Source organism: Gossypium hirsutum, chromosome A06 (genome assembly GCF_007990345.1).
Source record: "Gossypium hirsutum isolate 1008001.06 chromosome A06, Gossypium_hirsutum_v2.1, whole genome shotgun sequence".
Taxonomy (NCBI): Eukaryota; Viridiplantae; Streptophyta; class Magnoliopsida; order Malvales; family Malvaceae; genus Gossypium; species Gossypium hirsutum.
Genome location: NC_053429.1, coordinates 54605272 through 54624587, shown reverse-complemented (window position 1 = coordinate 54624587; position 19316 = coordinate 54605272). Strand labels below are relative to the sequence as shown.

At 33.3% G+C, this 19316-nt stretch overlaps 1 protein-coding gene across 3 annotated transcripts; it reads right to left on the bottom strand.

Moving 5' to 3' along the window:
- Positions 1-751: 751 nt before the first annotated feature.
- Positions 752-17337, bottom strand: LOC107962173 (uncharacterized). Of its 3 annotated transcripts, none has more exons than XM_016898460.2 (9): positions 17082-17337; positions 16926-16977; positions 15915-15988; positions 15296-15397; positions 14754-14897; positions 13200-13251; positions 12828-12901; positions 12146-12235; positions 752-1026 (listed from the first exon to the last, which is right to left on the bottom strand). In XM_016898460.2, exons 1-9 carry the CDS (start codon positions 17207-17209, stop codon positions 999-1001), a joined length of 744 nt encoding a protein of 247 aa, XP_016753949.1. In that variant the 5' UTR covers positions 17210-17337; the 3' UTR covers positions 752-998. The 3 variants fall into 3 exon arrangements, with proteins under 3 accessions (XP_016753949.1, XP_016753952.1, XP_016753951.1); XM_016898463.2 differs by having other exon boundaries at positions 752-1021; positions 17082-17326; XM_016898462.2 differs by having other exon boundaries at positions 848-1021; positions 12119-12235; positions 17082-17326.
- Positions 17338-19316: the final 1979 nt, after the last annotated feature.

The following is a 19316-nucleotide window of genomic DNA, read 5'->3' as shown; positions in this document are numbered from 1 at the left end:
CATACATCATATTAGACCGGAGGAGCCTTCATTTTCCAATGAAATCGGTTTAATTTTCTTTCATTCCTAATGACTAATCTATAAAAGCCATCCCAACGCATGGGATAGTTTGATTGAAAATTTACCATATAAGCGAAGGTAAGATAAAACTAGATATATATAAAAAGTTGTTATTTTAATATAAAATATCCTATTATTTTAATTTAACATTTTATAAAGTTATTTGAGATTTACATGTTCAAAATTTATTTATTTCAATTTCGTTACATTTATGTATTTATATTCAATGTCTCATGAATTTATATATATTATCTAATAATTCATTCTGTGTACATTCATGTTTTGCATAGACTATCATACTGCTTCAATTTAAAGATTAATTTTTTTCCTTGTCATGTTTGTATTGTGTATTATTACGTCATCTTATATATTTTATAATTTATCATAATGGGCAATAAAATATGTTCATATTCTATTTACATTATATTTTTAATGTGTAACAAAGTAATATGAATTGATTTAAAATTTTGTGTGTTAACCGTATATCTATAATAAGTTTTGCATCATTTAATATTTTAATTAATTTTCATATTTTTTTTATGACGTGTTAGTTTATTATATGTTTGTATCATCCTCATTTAATTTTATCTCCAAATTCATTTATTTGAGAATCAAATCACATTATTTATATATATTCAAAATATGATTCGAATTTCCCCAAGCATAGCAAGGGGCATGATGTAGTAACAAATAAAAACTGAAACATGTTTCACATCTAGATCATTAACAGAATAATTTTGTGCATCCAAACTGTTTACAATCTGAGAATGCTTATTTGAATTGTAAATATCAGCAAACCTGAGTTGATAGATGTCTACATATCAACCTATATTTAACTAATGAAAAACAAGTTTCCATGCCTTGTTGGCTGCTTGAAAATCATACTAAACCAGCACGAAATCTTCTCCATATCAACTTCTTTGTTACACTATTCAACATTATATGCTCTCATACCTATGTTCTGCCCTATCAAAAGTAATAACAAATTTCTTATGTTCTCATACATAAACAAACAACCAAATAACAGAAAAATGTAAATACATACTTGGAAACCAATCTAATTTAAGGAGTATACTGACTTGCATTAACAGGATAACTACCAAAAACCTACAAAGAAATCTATTGCTAAGAAGAATTTGAAGTCCTTAACTGGGATTTCTGCTTTCTTTCCCAATGTTTACTTCCCTTTTTTATTGTACATTTTATAGTTTGAAGCATCAAATGCAGACAGGAAAGACTAGGGCTGACAAAAAGTCGGTTAAACCGACTTAGTTTAGTCGGTTTGGTCATGTCAGTTCGCTTTTAGTTCATGAAATATATAACCAAACCGACGGAATCAACAAACATATAACAGATGCATTATTTTTAAATAAGAAAAATATTCAACCCAAAGTCAACCCAATTACCGATATATAACCAACCTTATGCGAGTTATCACCAAATCAGTCAGCTACTTCGTTACAATCTTGAAAAGGTCTGTTAAGTCGGTTTTATCTTTTGAACCAAAACAACTGCTCTCCCCTAGGAAAGAAAACTTTTTAGCATCTTTAGTCTCTAAGGACTCAAACTAGAACAAATTCTCAACCTAACCCAAATTAACATGTTACTTCCTCATAACCTTGTAGTCTTCCACACAATTCCAACTTAGTTCAATTCCACACAATGCTTAAGAGTTAGTCAGTAAAAAAGGCTCCATATAGCATGACTAGGGATAGTAAGATATTGACAACCTAACCCGTTCTTTGCAGAGAATCTGTTTCAACATGTTGAATCCGTTAGTGTCCAGTCAAATAGCTAATAGAAAAAGGAGCGGCTGATTGGTAAATGAATCAGAAAGTAACTTGTTTGGTTTATTAAATCGGTTTTCAATTAACAGATAAAGCCAATTAAACCATAAAAAACCCAATTATTTTTTTTCTAAAGAGCATACTATTGAATGCATTTCAAGTATTTACTACATTTAATACCTTATTCAATATTAAAATGAATATGTTTCATATTTAAATCTCTTTTCAATTGGACTGACAGGTTAAACCAAAGACTGGTGTTTCAATCATTGGTCCGGTTTTTTATTCATTACCATCAAAGTGGAACAAGAATTTCGAAAAGCTGAGGTTTAACCTTAACTCTTCAACATAAGCTCAAAGTTTGTAAGAGAAAAAAAAATGATTAATAAAAAGTTATGTGTATATATGGAATTAGAATGTCAAATCCATAAACCAGTAAATCATTTAGATATTTAACCCGTCTTTTTTTTTCGAAAAAAAGAAGAAAAAAGCATTTGTACTCTCATAACTCAAGTTGTTGAGAAAATTGAAAAGGGTATTTCCTTGTTCTAGGATCTTTTATCTTTACCTTGAATCATTAGATTTAGACATTACTTCGGCGATATTTAATCATTTAAAAAATGGCAGCAACATGCCCATTTTTCTCTCTTTTTTCAAATGGCAGCAACATGCCCATTTTTCTCTCTTTTTTTCTTTCTATCAAAGAATCATATGAACGATTGTCTCAAAGGCTCGAACAAAACAGATGATCAGGTCAGTGTGCTCTCAATATGATTAGTTTCGGTTTTGAACTGACCCTCATAAGGTAACACTTAGAGACAACACAAGTTTGACGTCTAATCTTTCATCTGACACGTTTCATTCAGCCTAAATGTTTGAGGAGATCGCTCCCAAGTATTTATAGAAGGTGCAACAGACAACCTGTGAAAGGTGAAGTTTCTAAAAGAACATCTGCTAATAAGAACTGCTTATTTCCAGTTCCTGTCTGGAACAAGCCTCGAGACCTAAATTTCCCTTCTCTTTTTACCTCATAAGAAAGCACTCCATAAAGAAAACATCAAAGACTTGTTGAGTTACACTAGGACCAAAGTTGGTCTTTGAAGTCATCAAGTCGGAATGAGCAAATGTTCGCATTTAACTTCTTTGCTAATGTAATTTTCTTTTTTGCAACATGTTAAGACTTCTTGTTCCATTCTTCCCCGTAATTTTAAAATATCAAAGTATTGATAGTAATCAACAACAATTTTAAAGGGAAAACTTGTTCGGAGTGCGGGTCTCTAAAGGACTTAGCACTACTCAAGGCAAGGATATCCTCTCTAAGTGGATACCCAAAGAGACTAGGATTTTGGGAACTAATGTTAATGAACCCAAAAGAATTTGGGTACCAAAAATCAAAACTTGAATCTATGTTTGTAGGGGAAGGAGCATTGCTTCAAGGTGAACAATACAAGTGGAAACTCATGGTATCTTGATAGTAGATGCTCAAGATATGACCGGTGACAAGAGTCATTTCATTGAACTAAAACCAAAGAGTGGAGAAGTTACATTTGGTGACAACTCCAAAGAACTCATTGAAGAGATAGGCTCTATTGGTAAAATCTTCAATTTTTATTGAAAATGTTTTATTTATCAACGGTTTTAAGAATAATCTTTGTGATCAATGTCTCAATATCATATTTTAGTCAAATGAGTGTAAAGTCATTAATATTGTTTCTAAAAAGATTGCGTTTATTAGTCATAGAATAGGAAACATCGACATGGTGCATTTAGATGATTTAAATGCTTCAAACATTTGTTTTATGACTAAAAATGAAAATATTTCTTGGTTATGGCATAGAAACTAAGACATGCTAGTATGAACATATTACATAAATTGAGTAAAAATGATTTAGTAAAAGGATTGCCTAAAATTGATTTTGATAACGTTTGTGATGCATGTGTTAAAGACAAGAAAGAAAGAGTTTCTTTCAAACATATTAATGATGTGTCTACTATTAGAGTTTTACAATTGATTCAAATTTATCTTTTTGGTCCTATTAGAACTACTAACTTGAGTGAAAACAATCTGCCATAACCAAAAATATAGGAATACTCAATGAATAGGAGTCTTGGTGAGCACTCAATGAATCAAAAAGAAAATTTTCAAAAAATGGATGGGAAGATACTGCGGATGAGAAGGTGTATAGGAGTCTTGTTGGGTGTCTTGTGTACCTCACATCCACTAGGCCAAACATCATGTACACTATAATTGTTTTGTCCAAATTTTTCCATGTGCAAGTTATATTAATATGATTGTGTTATGCGCATTGGCGTAGGATCTAGTCACATGTCTTAGACGAGAAAGAATTCTTGCTTCGACCTATGCTTACTCAAAAGGCATATTCGTCCTTGATTGAACCCCCTTTCCAAACTAACGTTTGTGATAAAAATAAACTGCTTACTTTCTTTCATATTAGCAGCCTTTTTATAGGCTGTTAATTACAAAAGGAAAGTCCTAGTAGAATTCCTAATTTAAAGTCCTAGTAGAATTCCTAATTTAAAGTCTTAATAGAATTCCTAATTTAAAGATTATAAAAAACTTAGTAAAACTAAAACTCCTAAAGAAATTAAATAAATGTAAAACTCTAATTCCTATTCCTTCTTTGATATTGTTTTCCAATGAAAACATCTACATCATTACTCCCCCTCTCGGAGTTGAGCTTGTCCTCAAGCTCAAATTCAGGATAAACTGCTCGAAAATTATCAATTGGTTCCCAAGTGGCATTTTCTTGAGGGCATCCTGCCCATTGCATTAATAGTTCTCGTCGACCTCGACTAAGCCTGGTATTAATAATAGCTTGTGGAGTAGGCAAGGCCTTGCCTTCATATACTAAGGGCAAGTCTCCTACTGCATCTGGTTGAGGTCCCTTGTATTATTTGAGGAAAGAAACATGGAATACATCATGTATTTTGCTGCCTGTAGGTAATTCAAGCTAATAGGCCACTATTCTTATTTTGTTCAAGACCTTAAAAGGACCAAAATATTTTGACAACAACTTGTGATGCTTCTGTTTAGTTATCGTCAATTGTCGACATTGTTGAAGCCGTAACCAAATCCAATCCCTGACTTTAAAATTCAACTCTCTGTGCCCCAAATCATAAGTGATCTTCTTTCGTTGCTGAGCTTGCAAGAGTCTATCCCGAGCATTTGGTAAAAGTGCCTCCCTATCTTGTAGAGCCTTATCCCTACCGTATACTAATTGGAAAAGAGTTGCCTTTACGGTAGTGTGATATGAGGTGTTGTAGCAATACTCAACCCATGGAACCCAATCGACCAATTGTCGTGGACAATCACTAGAGAGTCATCGTAGGTACAATTTTATTATTCGGTTAACTACCTTTGTCTGACCATCAGATTGGGGATAGTATGTTGAAGAAAAAGCGAGCTTAGAACCACTTTGACGAAATAATTCCTTCCAAAACAAGCTGAGGAAAACTTTATCACGGTCCGAAACTATGGATTCCGACAAGCTATGAAGTCAGAATGCCTTTGCAAAGAAGACAGTAGCAACAAATATAGCAGTAAACAGATGGGATAAGGGTAAAAAATGAGCATACTTTGAGAGTCTATCCACAACCACCATAAGTACTGATTTCCCTTTTACTTTGGGTAGACCCTCTACGAAATCCATAAAGATATCAGCCCAAACGTGTTGTGGTATTGGAAGAGGTTGAAGTAAATCTGCGGGCTGTAAATTTTGCCATTTGTAGCATTGGCATACTAAACAATGTTGCACAAATTCTGAGGTTGCAAGCTTCATTCCTTTCCAAAAAAAATATTGACGAAGACGATGCAATGTTTTCAATACCCCTTCATGTACCATAGCATGTATAGAGAAAATAATAATAACAATAATTGGTGAGGTAGGTAAAAAGTACAACCTCCCTTTGAAGAAAATCAACCCATTTTATGCGACCCAATCAGACCCCAATTTTCCTTGTAGAATTCTTTGTTGGAGTTGTGATAATTCTGAGAAAACTTCTATTTTTTGTCTAATGGCTTTAAGAATTTCAACTTGAGGGAATGAAACAGTCACGAGGTGTGGTAAGTCTTCATCTTTTCTAGATAAAGCATTTGCAGCTCTATTCAACTTTCTTGTATACTCCACTCGGAAATCAAACCCCATTAGCTTGCTGATCCAATGCTGTTTTGTAGATGTCATAAGTCGTTAGTCTAACAGGTACTTAAGACTGAAGTGATCAGTATGGATGAGGAAGTGCCTTCCCCAAAGATAGGGTCGCCAATAAGTCATTGCCTTTGCCAAACCAATTAATTCACGTTCGTAGGTAGCCAATTTAAGGTGTCGATCTACAATATTGCAACTAAAAAAGGCAATGGGGTGTCCCTTTTGTTGCAGTACAACTCTAAGCCCGCTGTCCGAAGCATCACATTCTACCAAAAATTCCTCCTCAAAGTTGGGTAATTGCAAGACTGGGGCTACTGAAAGAGGATTTTTTAATTGGGTGACAGCAACATCAGCTTCCTTAGTCCAGTTGAAAGCATTTTTCTTTAGAAAAGATGTTAAAGGTGCAGCCACTTGTCCATAATTCATGATGAATTTTCTGTAATATCTTGCCAGCCCAAGAAAGCCTCGTAGAGCCTTGGTAGTTTTAGGAGTTGGCCAATCAGTGACATCTTTAATTTTAGTGCGATTAACCTCGGCTCCTTTACCATGGATGACATGACCGAGGTAGGTTACCTGAGACTCTCCAAAGAAACACTTGGATTTCTTTAAGAACATGTTATCCCGCAAGAGTTCAAAAACTAATCTTACACGATGCATATGTTCAGTCCATGTTTTACTATAAATTAATATGTTATCAAAGAAAACTAAAAGAAACTTACGCAAGTAAGAGCTAAAAATGTCATTCATCAAACTCTGAAATGTGGAAGGGGCATTGGTAAGCCCGAATAACATGACAAGAAATTCAAAGTGTCATCTATAGTTGTCAGTCTAATTTGAAAATATCCCAACTGTAAATCCAATTTTGTAAAATATTTTGCCCCATGAAGTTCGTCCAACAATTCATCCACTACAGGAATTGGATATTCGTCTTTAACAGTGCAAGCATTAAGCTCTCGATAATCAATGCAAAAACGCCATGACCTATTATGTTTCTTTATCAAGAGTACTGGAGAAGAGAATGGTGATCTACTGGGTTAAATGATTCCTTGTTGTAACATTTAATCACATTGCTTCTCAATCTCATCCTTTTGAAAATGTGGATATCGATAAGGCCTGACTACAATTGGTCCTGATCCTGGTTTAAGAGTACGATGTTTACATTTGCAGTTAGGAGGTAACCCAGACGGTTCTTGGAATAATGCGTAAATTCTACCAGGAGTTTATCCAATACTATATTAGTTAAATCCTATCCTTTTATTAAACTAAATCGTGGAACTTCTTTTGGGTGTTGCCCTTGCCATAGCATCTTCTTTTTGTTTACTACAAATTGCATACTTAAGGAGATGAAATCCCATAAAATTGGACCAAGGGTACATAACCATTTAACCCTCAAAATCATATCAGACCCTTCTAATGGTATTGTATAAAAATCAGCTTGAAAGTTGTCATTGGCCACAACGAACTGTACTGATTTACAAATGCCTATGCTGGGAACCTGTTCTCCATTTGCCACACATACTTGCAACCCAGATTTCTTTTGTATTTTCAGTCCTAATCTTTGTACTAGACCTTCACGTGGAAAGTTATGTATACTGCTCGAATCAACGAAAACTGACACTGTTTTTCCTTACACCTTTGCTATTAGTTGCATAGTAGATGAATTGCAAGTTCCTCTAATGGCATATAAAGAATTTTCAAGATCATCTGCCTCATCATCTTGCTCATCTTCAATATCTGCTACTTCTATCCAAAATAGCCTTTTACATCTGTCCCCCATGGAGTAAGACTCGTCACAATTATAACACAATCCCTTAGCCCTTCTTTCCGCCATATCTGCTTGTGTCAATCTCTTGATAAATGGTGCGGAAGAACCTATTTTTCTGTTATTCTCCGTTGGTTTCGTTGTTTGTCCTCCTCCCTTTGCAAAGCTCTTAATTGTTGGAATAATTTAAGTGCTACCAGCATTTTGGGTAGCTAACCAGTTTAGATTGTTTTAAGATAACATCTTGGAAGAGACTTTTTGTTTACATTCCAAAGCTCGAGCCATATTCATTGCAACTCCAAGGTTTCCCTGTTGTTGCATCTCAATATCAATTTTAAGTTCCTCTACCAATCCGATAGTAAAAAGGTTTACTTGTTGAGGTTTAAGATCCGTAGTCCTAGCAAGTAGTGATTGAAATTGGCGTTAAATATTCTTCTACCGTCCCAGTTTGTCTCAGGTTTACAAGTTCCCCTAAGGGGTTATCACTCATAGGTGGCCCAAACCTAACATGACAACACTCTCTGAAACGTTTTCAATTTAGATTTGCTGCCTCTTCTTCAATTTGATTAAACCACAATTGTACCTCTCCTAAGAGATGGAATGAAGCTAGGCCAACTTGGTCTTCTTCGTTGGTCCGTTGATTGTCAAAAATATTTTTGCATCTTTTTAACCATTTAAAAGATCTCCAACACCATCATAAGTGGGAAATTCCATCTTAGAGTATTGTGGCACCATGCCCCCACCATGTTGCGAATTTGAATTTCTTTTTTTGCCTCCACTGCTACCTCATTCTTCATTATTTTTTTTCTGAATCCCTTTTCGTTGTCTTTTGGACCGAAAGAGATAACATTGTTATCTGTTCCTCTAATCCTTGTTGTCTTGTAGCCATTTGTTCCATGAATGCCTCCAACTTGGCTGTCAAAGTTTTTTCATCACCCATGACAACTGACTCCGATATCAAGTTGTTATGCGCCTTAGCGTAAGATCTAGTCACAAATCTAGACGAGAAAGAATTCTTACTTCGACCTATGGTTACTCAAAAGACAGATTCGTCCTTGATTGAACCCCCTTCCCAAACTAACGTTTGTGATAAAAACAAACTGCTTACATTATTTCATATTAGCAGCCTTTTCATAGACTATTAATTACAAAGGGAAAGTCCTAATTTAAAGACCTAGTAGAATTCTTAATTTAAAGTCCTAATAGAATTCTTAATTTAAAGTTTATAAAAGACCAAGTAAAACTAAAACTCCTAAAGAAATTAAATAAATGTAAAACTCTAATTCCTATTCCTTCTTTGAAATTGTTTTCCAATGAAAACATCTATATCAAATTGCTGCAAAGAAGGTATTAAGATATTTGAAGGGGACACTTCCATATGGAATCAATTTTAGAAAATTGAGAAGTTCAAGCTGCAGGGCTATTATGATAATGTTTGGTCTAGATCACTAAATGATATGAGAAGCACTTTAGGCTATTGCTTCACATTTGGGTTAGGTTACTTCTCTTGGTGTTCAAGAAAGCAAGAGATGGTGTCTCAATCAATTGCATAAGCTGAAATCATTGCAGCTACAACTGCTATGAATCAAGACTTATGGCTAAAAAATTTAATGGATGATTTGTATTTGAAGCGAGAGGGAAGTTGTAATGTCCCAAATTTCTCGTTAAATTTTGACACAAATCTGTATCTGCTTCAGTGGTTAAATGTTCTGGGTGTGTGTGTGTGAGGTCCCAAGTTAAAGCCATGCCTTTGGCAAATTTTGAAATTTTTTCTAAGTTAAGCATCACTCTTGTTCAATAAGCTTTTATTTAATTGTTTGTAAAGTCATATCAGAATGGACAACTGGTCTAATGGTTAAGTGGAGTGTTGGTGTGTTGGAGGTATTGTGTTCAATTCTCTGCGATAGCAAGGAGTAGTATTTTTGTTTAAAATTCGGCCAAAGTTGTGCTGCAATGGGATTCTGAGTGGTGAATGTATAGTGAGAGTAAGGTAGATAGTGGGATTTCAGTAAAACAGTTTCCCAAGAATTATCTTTGAAAAAAAAAATTGATCATCTTCTCCTCCGCTTCTTTTTCGTTTTTTTTCTTCTTTCTCTTCTTTTCTATTCTCTGCTGAATTTTTGGTTCTTTGTCCTCTCTCTATTCGATTTTTCCTTTAGTCTTCATTCTGATTAGTGATTGAAGGCACACATTCTCTCTTCCACTCTTTTTTTTGCCGTCGCCTATTTCATTCTTTGCTGCCGATTTCCTTGTTTGATCCCCTTCTACTTTTAAATTTTCTGTGGCTTTTGCACGATATCGGTAAGTTTCAGTTCTTGCTAGTCTTAACGTTTCTGGTTGCTTTCTAAGAAGGGTTCTTTTTTGGTGTTTAAGAGTTAATCAAAAGACTGATAATCGTTCCCAATCAACAAGTTGAGTGCGTAGATTCCTCGTTTCGATCGAAGGTAAGGGTTTTAACAGTTATGGACGAACGTCTAGTTACAATATTGTTTAAGTCTCGGTTATGTTACTGAAATTGGGGTTTTGATTTGTTGATTTTAGGTACTGGAGTGCTCATGAGTAATTAGGCATAAAAAACAATACAAGTGTGTACTCGATTGCGGAAAAAACAAGGTTTCGACAAAATCCGAAAACCTCATTGTCGACGCCACCCAGGCGTGTGATTGCCTGTGTGGTAGGCCGTGTGCTCTAACAAAGCCGTGTGATCAACGAGGCCAGGCCGTTACGGCCAAAGCTAATTTGGGCCGTGTAGACCACATGAGCATATGGGCCCACACGGATAGGCCACATGGACGTGTGAGCCCATTTTTACTGAAATAACTGTTAATGTTACACAGGTCGCCCAAGTCAACTATAAACCTTCCGCAAGGTCGGTAAGTACTAATTAGACCCTTAACTGTGTGATATTGATTGTGTGAATTATGTACTGAACATGTTATATACAAGCATGTATACTGAACTGAATGTGTATCTGACAAACCTGTAATAACATGACATTTCATTGTATGTTGCACTGCATTGGGTTAGGCTGATATTATTTGGAAAAAGCGTACTGAAAGGCTTTTAAGCCTAATATACTGGCAACTCAGCTGCAAATTATTATTTTGTACCGCATTCGGTACTATCTAGAGTGTAAGGATGGTGTGTAGTGGCTGGTTGGGTAGAACTTGGTTACTCAAAACTGCATGGCTGGTACTGATACTAAGATGGGCTAAGGCCCAAACCGTTGTTGATACTGAAAGGGGCTTAGACCCAAGACTGTTTGACTGTGCACTGTGATTACTAATTGTTGGTTGTTTTCTGCAGGATTACACACTGAGTTTACAAAAACTCACCTCTCTGATTAATGTGCACAGGTAATCCCCAGACCTAGATGGATCGGTGCGGCAAAGGACTTGATGGTGACCACAGTTCTGGACTGTCATTGTTTTAATTTATGATTATTAGTTTTATTTTTAGTCTATTTTTACTGATTAAATTTTTGGGTTATAATTAGACTTTCGGACTTTGGTTTAGTTTTGGGTTTTAATTATCTTTACCTTATAGATTACAATTGTTAGTAGTAGGAAACCTCGATTTTCAAAAGAAACAAATGATTTTCGAAAATGCCCGATTATTTAATTGTTTTAAAAGCTTCTGCAACGAATAACGTTTTGAAACTATCGACTAAATGAGTAACAAAATTTTGGAACTAATAAGATATTAAGATAAGTAATTCAATGGCAATAGTTTTATCGCAACAGCACGATTTTCAAACACCCTATCATGTGACATCACTAGATCTGGCCATAACGTCTAGGCCGGATTTAGGATGTTACAGAAGTATAAAGGTGTTTGTGGATAATCAAGCTACTTTAACTATTTCACTTAATCTAGTATTTCATAAAAAAAAAAAGCATTTTAAAGTCAAGTATTATATGCTGTATGAAGTATAGAAGACAGATGAAGTAAAGCTAGTTTATTGCAGATCAAAGGACCAGATGACAAATATTTATAAAAGTCTTCCCATGTTAGTCGATTTGAGTTTCTTAGGAATAAACTTGGTGTCTACAACACTTGAGTTAGGAGGAGAATGTTAGTATCTCAAGGGCTGCAAAGTCTTTTCTTCATTAAGATAACTAAGTTTTAGGGAGATTGTTAGCTTGTTAGTAGGAATAGGAAGCTAAGTTTGTTAGCTTGACTCATGTATATAAGCATTGCTTGGTTAATGAATTTGATCATCCTTCCCCATTCTTGCTTTATGTGCTTCAATTAGTTCTCTGCTAAAATAACACAATGTAACAGGAAAACTGAAATTTCTATTTTTGAAACCAGAAATTACTTCCATCAGATATTATACTTACAGCTATAAAGTAGCTTTATGTACTTGCCTGTTGCCTTTTCTTATCAAAATAAGGTAGAGAGGATCTTGCCAAGCGAGCTTAAAGAGTTCTTTGACAATGTAGGCACATGTGGAAATGCTGAAAAGTTGGAAAAAGGAAATCTTAATACCTTTGGCTAAAACCCAACAGAGAAATATCAGTATAAATTGGGAAGATGCTGCTGCAAAATAACTAGCTTGCACTCTATGATGATAATAGGAGAGCATGCAGGGGAATATAAAATTTTATCTCAAAACTTCACTTAATATTTACCTTTTTCGTGTGATTGCTACACTCTTGTATTCATAGCAACCCAAATATGGGTTTGGTTTCCTTTTTTTCTTAAATAATTTTCTTTTCCATAACATGAACCTCATTTGAGTTGTAAAGTTTTGATATAAAATACTTTTTGACTACCATTTGTTTACATGATTTGTAGAATATAATTTTTAAATGAACTTTTGACAGCTATAACAATTTAAAAGCTAAAACATGAAAAGAAAAATGTAAATAAAAGAAAAATAAATACATTTAAATGCCACATTCCAAAAATCTTGATATTCGTCCCTTCTTTTTTACCTTTTGAAATTCCTATGTTAAAATAGTAAAACAATTGCTTCAATTATAGGGAACCATAAAAGCCTTATTTCAGTTTTAGATTGTAAAAGGGGGGAAAGAAAAGAAAGTATACCTGCCAAAACTTATAAGTAGGACAATCCAGAAAAATGCCGTAGTCCAATTTGATTCTTTGTAGGCAACCCAAACCTGGAATGCATTTGCCAACAGAAGATTAACATTCGAGACAGGCTCCAAGACTAAAAACACAAACATCCTCAGTCAGATTTGTTGTTCATTCTCAGAAAAGCAAACATGAAGCTGAAATAGTGGACAACAATACAGTCTTTCTCACACCTCAGTTACATATTTACCCTCAACTAAAATTAATGAAAATAAGTTTTTCGGTTATGTATTACAGAAATGACTGCAATCTGATGTTTAATCTAGCACCAATAAGAAGTCAACTACAAAGATGTATGATCATGCGTTAGGATTTCGAACATACCGACAGAGCAACAACATTTATATAGAAATCAATCAGTGTAGCTGTCATCCACCTGCAAACAATTTAGCAATTTGTTAGGCTTTCCAGAAAGATGAGGAATTCAAGAGAGTGAAAAGCAATTGCAATGCACAGATGAAGTCATCTTGCACATAACATACACCGTATGCACATTTAGTGCTTCATGTCAGCGATAAGGCATTTATCCATCTGTTCAGAAGTGAAAGACCAACTAGAATTATTAATGCTTATGATAAGCAACAGTGGAAACAGATAATGCAGGATTTTTCCCGTTTTAGTTTCTGAAACATTAAACAAGGAATGTCAAGTCTTTCCACATAATGTTCTCACTCAGTCTTCCATGAATACCTTGGAGAGATAATAATCAGCACCAAGAATAGTTATGAACGATATTTTTCTTTACCTGCCTTCGAGCTCCATACTTGTCATTAGCCAATAAATGCATTTTAAAGACAATAATTAATTAATTAGTTGCAGAAACAAGGCTAACAAGTGATCAAACATCATTTATTCTATATGAACAGGAAGGCTATCCAGAGCCGCCAACCCCCTCCCCCTCCCACACACACTCTTTTCACCCCTTTTCTCTTTTAAAACAGACAAGAAGAAAGAAAGTTTGTAAATTCTTTTACTTGATTTCATTAACAGAAAAAAGAAGGTTTCCTATTGAAACCAGTCTCAAGAAAACATTATTAGGCTATCTCTTCTATGTTTATGTTGGAAAACTATAAACAGCATTTATATCTCTAATTACAAATTTTGGTTTCAACTTACAGCAATGTAGCGAAGAGTGACACCAGATTCAAGGATATAGTCTAGTTTTGAATCCTTTAAATAGCACCAGCCTGATGTTAAAATACTGTTTTTCAAGCCATCATGACCAAAGAATGAAAGTATGCAAAGGATGGATTCAGTGCATGCCTTAGAAGTTTTAAGGTATCAAATATCAAATATCAAACTAATTGGTGATATGTGGAAAGACTGAAGGGAGTAAAAGCTGCGGGTGAAGCCTAGGTCAATACATGGGATAAATAGTTTAATACATCTCCCTTGATATTCACAGTAGGAAATATTGCAGCAAATCAACTTGCTACATCAAAAAGGAGAACGCGGCATGATAGAATGCATAATGATCACAATTGAATACCATATGCTAGGCAGGAGTTGACTCGCAATCATATCAGAAGCATATTCACACTGAGTGTCTCCATAATTGCTATTAATTATAAGCTAGAGAGTTGAAATTGCTATTAATTATATCCAAAAAGAAGATAAGCAAAGGAAATTTGCATTGATTCATTAATCAGCCATTATATGTATCAAATAGTCATACTATTCAAGAAATCAATTTTAAAAGATGGTGCTGCAAGACAAAGAATATAGTATCCACTCAAAGCAGAAGTAAGAACTTTATTGTCTAGTCTATGGTATAAATATGACTGGATTTTCTTCAAAAGAATCACATTCACTGATAAATTACTCCAAACTGCAAGGAGCAGAAATGTTTGGCAAAAAAAGGGGATGAAAAAAACTCACGGAGTTAGCAGCTCTTTGCGGAATGGTGAACCATCAGTTAAGAGAGTGTAGATCAAAGTTCCCAGCATCAAGCAACCCAAAACGCTAAAGAGTATTCTTGCAATCGCAACAGAGGAATGTTTCCCTTTAGGTTTTGTACCATCCCTAGACAAAGAGAATTTGAAAAAGGAGTTATTCTATTCCTCAAGCAACTAGAAAGTGTCGTTATTAATCAAAAAAGATATTCCATGCGCCGTGGCAGTGATGTGACATTCCTATTCACTGAGCTTGAAGCCATCACATGAATATTGACATTATGTAAAATCTGATGAGTTGACCAAGGGTGCTGAAATTTATGCAATTTGATAAAACCATAAAACATCATTTCATCACATCCATGTCAATTTTTAAAATATATCAATCTAGGAATAGAACTATCTTTTGTTACGTAGTAGAGATCACTACATCAGTATTCTGAAAAGGTTGCAAATGGCATGTTAACATGTTATAGGAGACTTGACAGATAATTATCTAATATTATACCCAGAGTTTGGGATTCTTACTTGCTCGCTTGGTTCAATAGAACATGATAAATGGGATCTTCCAGAGATTCTTGAGGAGACAAGTTGAAAAATTGAATAAAAAGGTAGCCAGATGTTGTAATACTGGGAAAAAGAGAAAAAGGTATAAAAATAAATTTGTGAAACGTAAATCATTGGACCGGTTGAGAAATCTAATATGGCAGATTGCATCAATTAATCAATAGACCAAGGGAAGAAATAAACTATGATAAGGATCATCGAATAACTACTTCCAAATTCCAATATATCATTAGAAAGACATTATTATTTTCAAGATAGTAATAATTAGAAGCTTTATTTCTTTAACTTAAACCAGCACTGATGGGATTAAGACCAAATAAGCAATTAAATTCATTGTTCTTCACTTCTCCTTCAATATTCATTTGATGAATCCCCTAGAATCATTTTTTCTTTTAACTTTATTCAACATTTCTCTTCATTGCCTTTCTAGCTTAAACTGCAAAAATGATGTTAGAATGCATATGATATCAACAGCAGGTTACTTTTGAAATAACTAAAGGAAGTTTGTGTTAACCAGTTTCGTGAAATTATGCATGAACCATACTGCAGTGTAATTTTCAGATAGAGATATCAAACATACCTTCCAAGACATACAAGCAGAATTACCCAAAGTGTTGCAGCAATCAAACTTGATTCCTTGTAGGAAACCCAAACCTGATGCATTAAAACAAATCTCAGATAGAAATTAATAAAAAAAATTCTCCCACCTATTCAAGAACGAGAGTATCATCACTCTTCTTCCCCTATACCAACAAAAGTATTAGCTTACAGCTAATATAAACCATACATTTAAAACACAGTAACACACAAGTCTAAAAGCATCAAGGAAATCATCTCTTAGAAAATATGACTTGCGGAATCCTCAGACATCACAGGGTACTGGGGTGCATATATCAGTGGATGATGATATGACAAAATTCTAAACTACTAGTTCCCATTAATCTCTCCTTCAAAGTTTCACCAATAGTAAACAACGGTTGACTACCCTTATCTTACAATTGATCATTCCCACATCAAAAGGACAAAATGTAAGTATAACCGTAAATATCTTTGTAGTTAAAAAACCTGAGTCTCAAAAGCATATACATGTAAATAGACACATAAATATTTAGATGTATTTACAAGATTCAGGTACAATGATTGTGGAGTTTAACTTAACGTTCTTAGTTGGTATTTCAAAAGGAAAAAAAATATAAAGGGCACATGTGAATTTTAAGGATAATTATGTCTCTTATTTTTAAACAATTATGTCTCTTTTCTATTATTTAAGCTTCCCACAATTTTACTTTTTGAATACATACTACCCACATTTTTTCAAAACATAACCTTTTTATTTTATTTGCCCACAGAGTGGCTATACCACAATAATGTAAAACAAAACTTTTTTTTTTTACAGTTTTTAGCTTTTCATACGATTATATCTTAACAAGACCATTATTTTATTAATAAGTGCATGATCTACCCATGGAAAATGCTGCAGTCAGATTAAATAAATCCAAATAACTAATTTAGTTTCACAAGTGGATATCTAACAAACTTAAGGTTAAATCCTTGATAAGAAACTTCAAATTGAAGTACAGTGAGAACATACCGCGAAAGGTACAACATTAATGTAGAAATCAACCAACGTTGCAGCCATCCACCTAAAAGATCATCGTCAATACATCAAAAAGAAACGATTCAAAATTTAATTTAATCATAACCTAATTTAAAGAAAAAAAATAAAACTGAGAGAAAGTGAGAGTACGGAGTAAGAATTTCCCAGCGGAAAGGGAGGCCATCAATGGAGATGGTGTAAATGAGAGTGGTTACCATCAAGCACCACAGAACTAAGAAGAGAGCTTTTAAGCCATTCACTAGCAGAGAACTCGCCATTGCTACTTGATTTCTCACCAAAATCAAACTGGCAAGAAATTTTGTATATTTATAAATGTACACGAGAAATTGTGGGGGGGATGAGACCACGTCATTGCCAAAGCCGCCATTCAACTTCCTTCAAAAAAATTTTCTTTTTCTAATATATTTTTTTTTTAAAAATCTTATACTATTGCTGAAGTCCTTGGGACTATTTTTCAGTTACGTAAGTCTCACCTATAATTTTTACTAATTGATTTAAACATTAAAATAAATATATTTTAAATTCCAAATATTTATTGTAATTTCTTGGTGATATAATATACTTTAAGCAGTAAGAAGATTAATTTCAATTTATTGCAATTTTGAATTGGTAAGGCTTGCAATTGCACATAGTAAATTTTAATTTCCTTATTTTCTCTAATATTTTTTATATTCTTTATGTCTATTTTATAATTTATATTTGGGGTTCATGATTGTTCCTCCAACAATGTCGTCTTTAAGGTTCGAATTTAAATCCTCCCCTTGAGAGTACAATGTGCATTATCATTATACCCAACCACTTGTTGATCTTATATTTTCTAATTCAAACACTAATGGCACGTTTGGTTCGCTGTATTGGATTAGAGGTGTATTGGATTAGAGGTGTATTGGATTAGAGGTGTAATGGAATAGAGGTGTAATAGCAAATCAACTGTTTGGTTGAATGTAATGGAATAGAGGCGTAATAGTAAAACTGTGTTTGGTTGAATGTAATAGAGGTGTAATAGCATAATGGAGAAAACTAAAATGACCAGAATACCCTTAGCATAAATTTGTTTTGGTAAATGATTATTGTTATTGTTATTTAAATTTTAATAAGATTATTTATTATCAAAAATAAATAATTTAATCATATTTAAACATAATTATTATTAAATATATTAAATATATTATAATTAAAATATATAATTTAATAAAATTCTTAATAATTAATATTCTTATATGAATTTACTCAAATCATAATATATGATACTATAAAAGATAATTTGAAATGATTAATATTAAATATATTTTAATTAAAATATATGATTTAATAAAATTTAAAATAATTATAACTAATAAATTATCTTATATGAATTTGTATAATTTAAAATAATTATTATTACATATAATTTAATAAGATATAATTTCATAAAATTATTGATAATAAATTTTCTTATATGAATTTATATAATTTAAAATAATTTATATAATAAATCTATTGTATAACTTTCTCAAAGAGGTTCTTTCATCGTCGGGCATGGGTGTTTAAACCAGATACTTTAAGAAAAATGAATACTCTGACAGGGGTATAAAAAAGGGATACTTCAAGCAAAATGAAGAGTCGGAGAAACATAGCTCTGTATATTCTCTCAGTTGCTATATTTTTTGGTTTTCTTACCTTATTCTCTGAATTTTCTTCCTCAATGAGGTTCTTTTTTATTTTTTTATTTTAGCTTTGCCCCTATGGCATGAACCTTGTGATGAATTAAAAAATTAAAGAAATATATAAAAATGGGTAAAATTACAATGAATCATTACTCCAAAGTTATAAACTAGTTATTCTAATATGATATTAGTTTACATGTCATAATATCCAAACATAATATTCATATATTAATAAAAAGATATATAAAGAGTAATTTACTCATTTTTCCAGTGGAAAGGGCAAAATACAATGCAACTCCTAATATAATGGCTTCTATAGTACTTTTACCGTTTTATTTGTTTTTTAAGTATTCTGAAGGAATTGGATTGCTTTTAGCATAGAACAGAGACCTATTACTGTGCAACTTATCAAATGGAGAATTGGAAGGTTGTTTTTTGGTAACTTTGATGTGCAACATTTGGATTATAATTTCTTTTGCAGAAATGATCATATGAACGAATTTCTTCTTCTATTTTTTGTTCATTATAACTTGAGAGAGATTTCCCACAGACAGGATGGCTGTTAGAATAAAGCCTCATGGTGAATTCTATATTATATATTGGGATGCCTGCATATAGATCAGCCAAGTGCTAAGAAAAGCCAAGTAAACCGCAAGGAGAGTTAAACTATACTTCATTTTCTGTCAAATTAAGACCATCTCAAATATGCACAAGGACT

Bases quoted from the DNA above. Each gene is read 5' to 3' on its own strand.
- LOC107962173 (XM_016898460.2), bottom strand. From the start codon at position 17,209: ATGGCGAGTTCTCTGCTAGTGAATGGCTTAAAAGCTCTCTTCTTAGTT. The intron at 15,989-16,925 runs GTATGTTCTCAC...TTAATGCATCAG, and splicing joins TTAATGTTGTACCTTTCGCG to GTTTGGGTTTCCTACAAGGA. The intron at 14,898-15,295 runs GTAAGAATCCCA...CTCTTTGTCTAG, and splicing joins CTATTGAACCAAGCGAGCAA to GGATGGTACAAAACCTAAAG.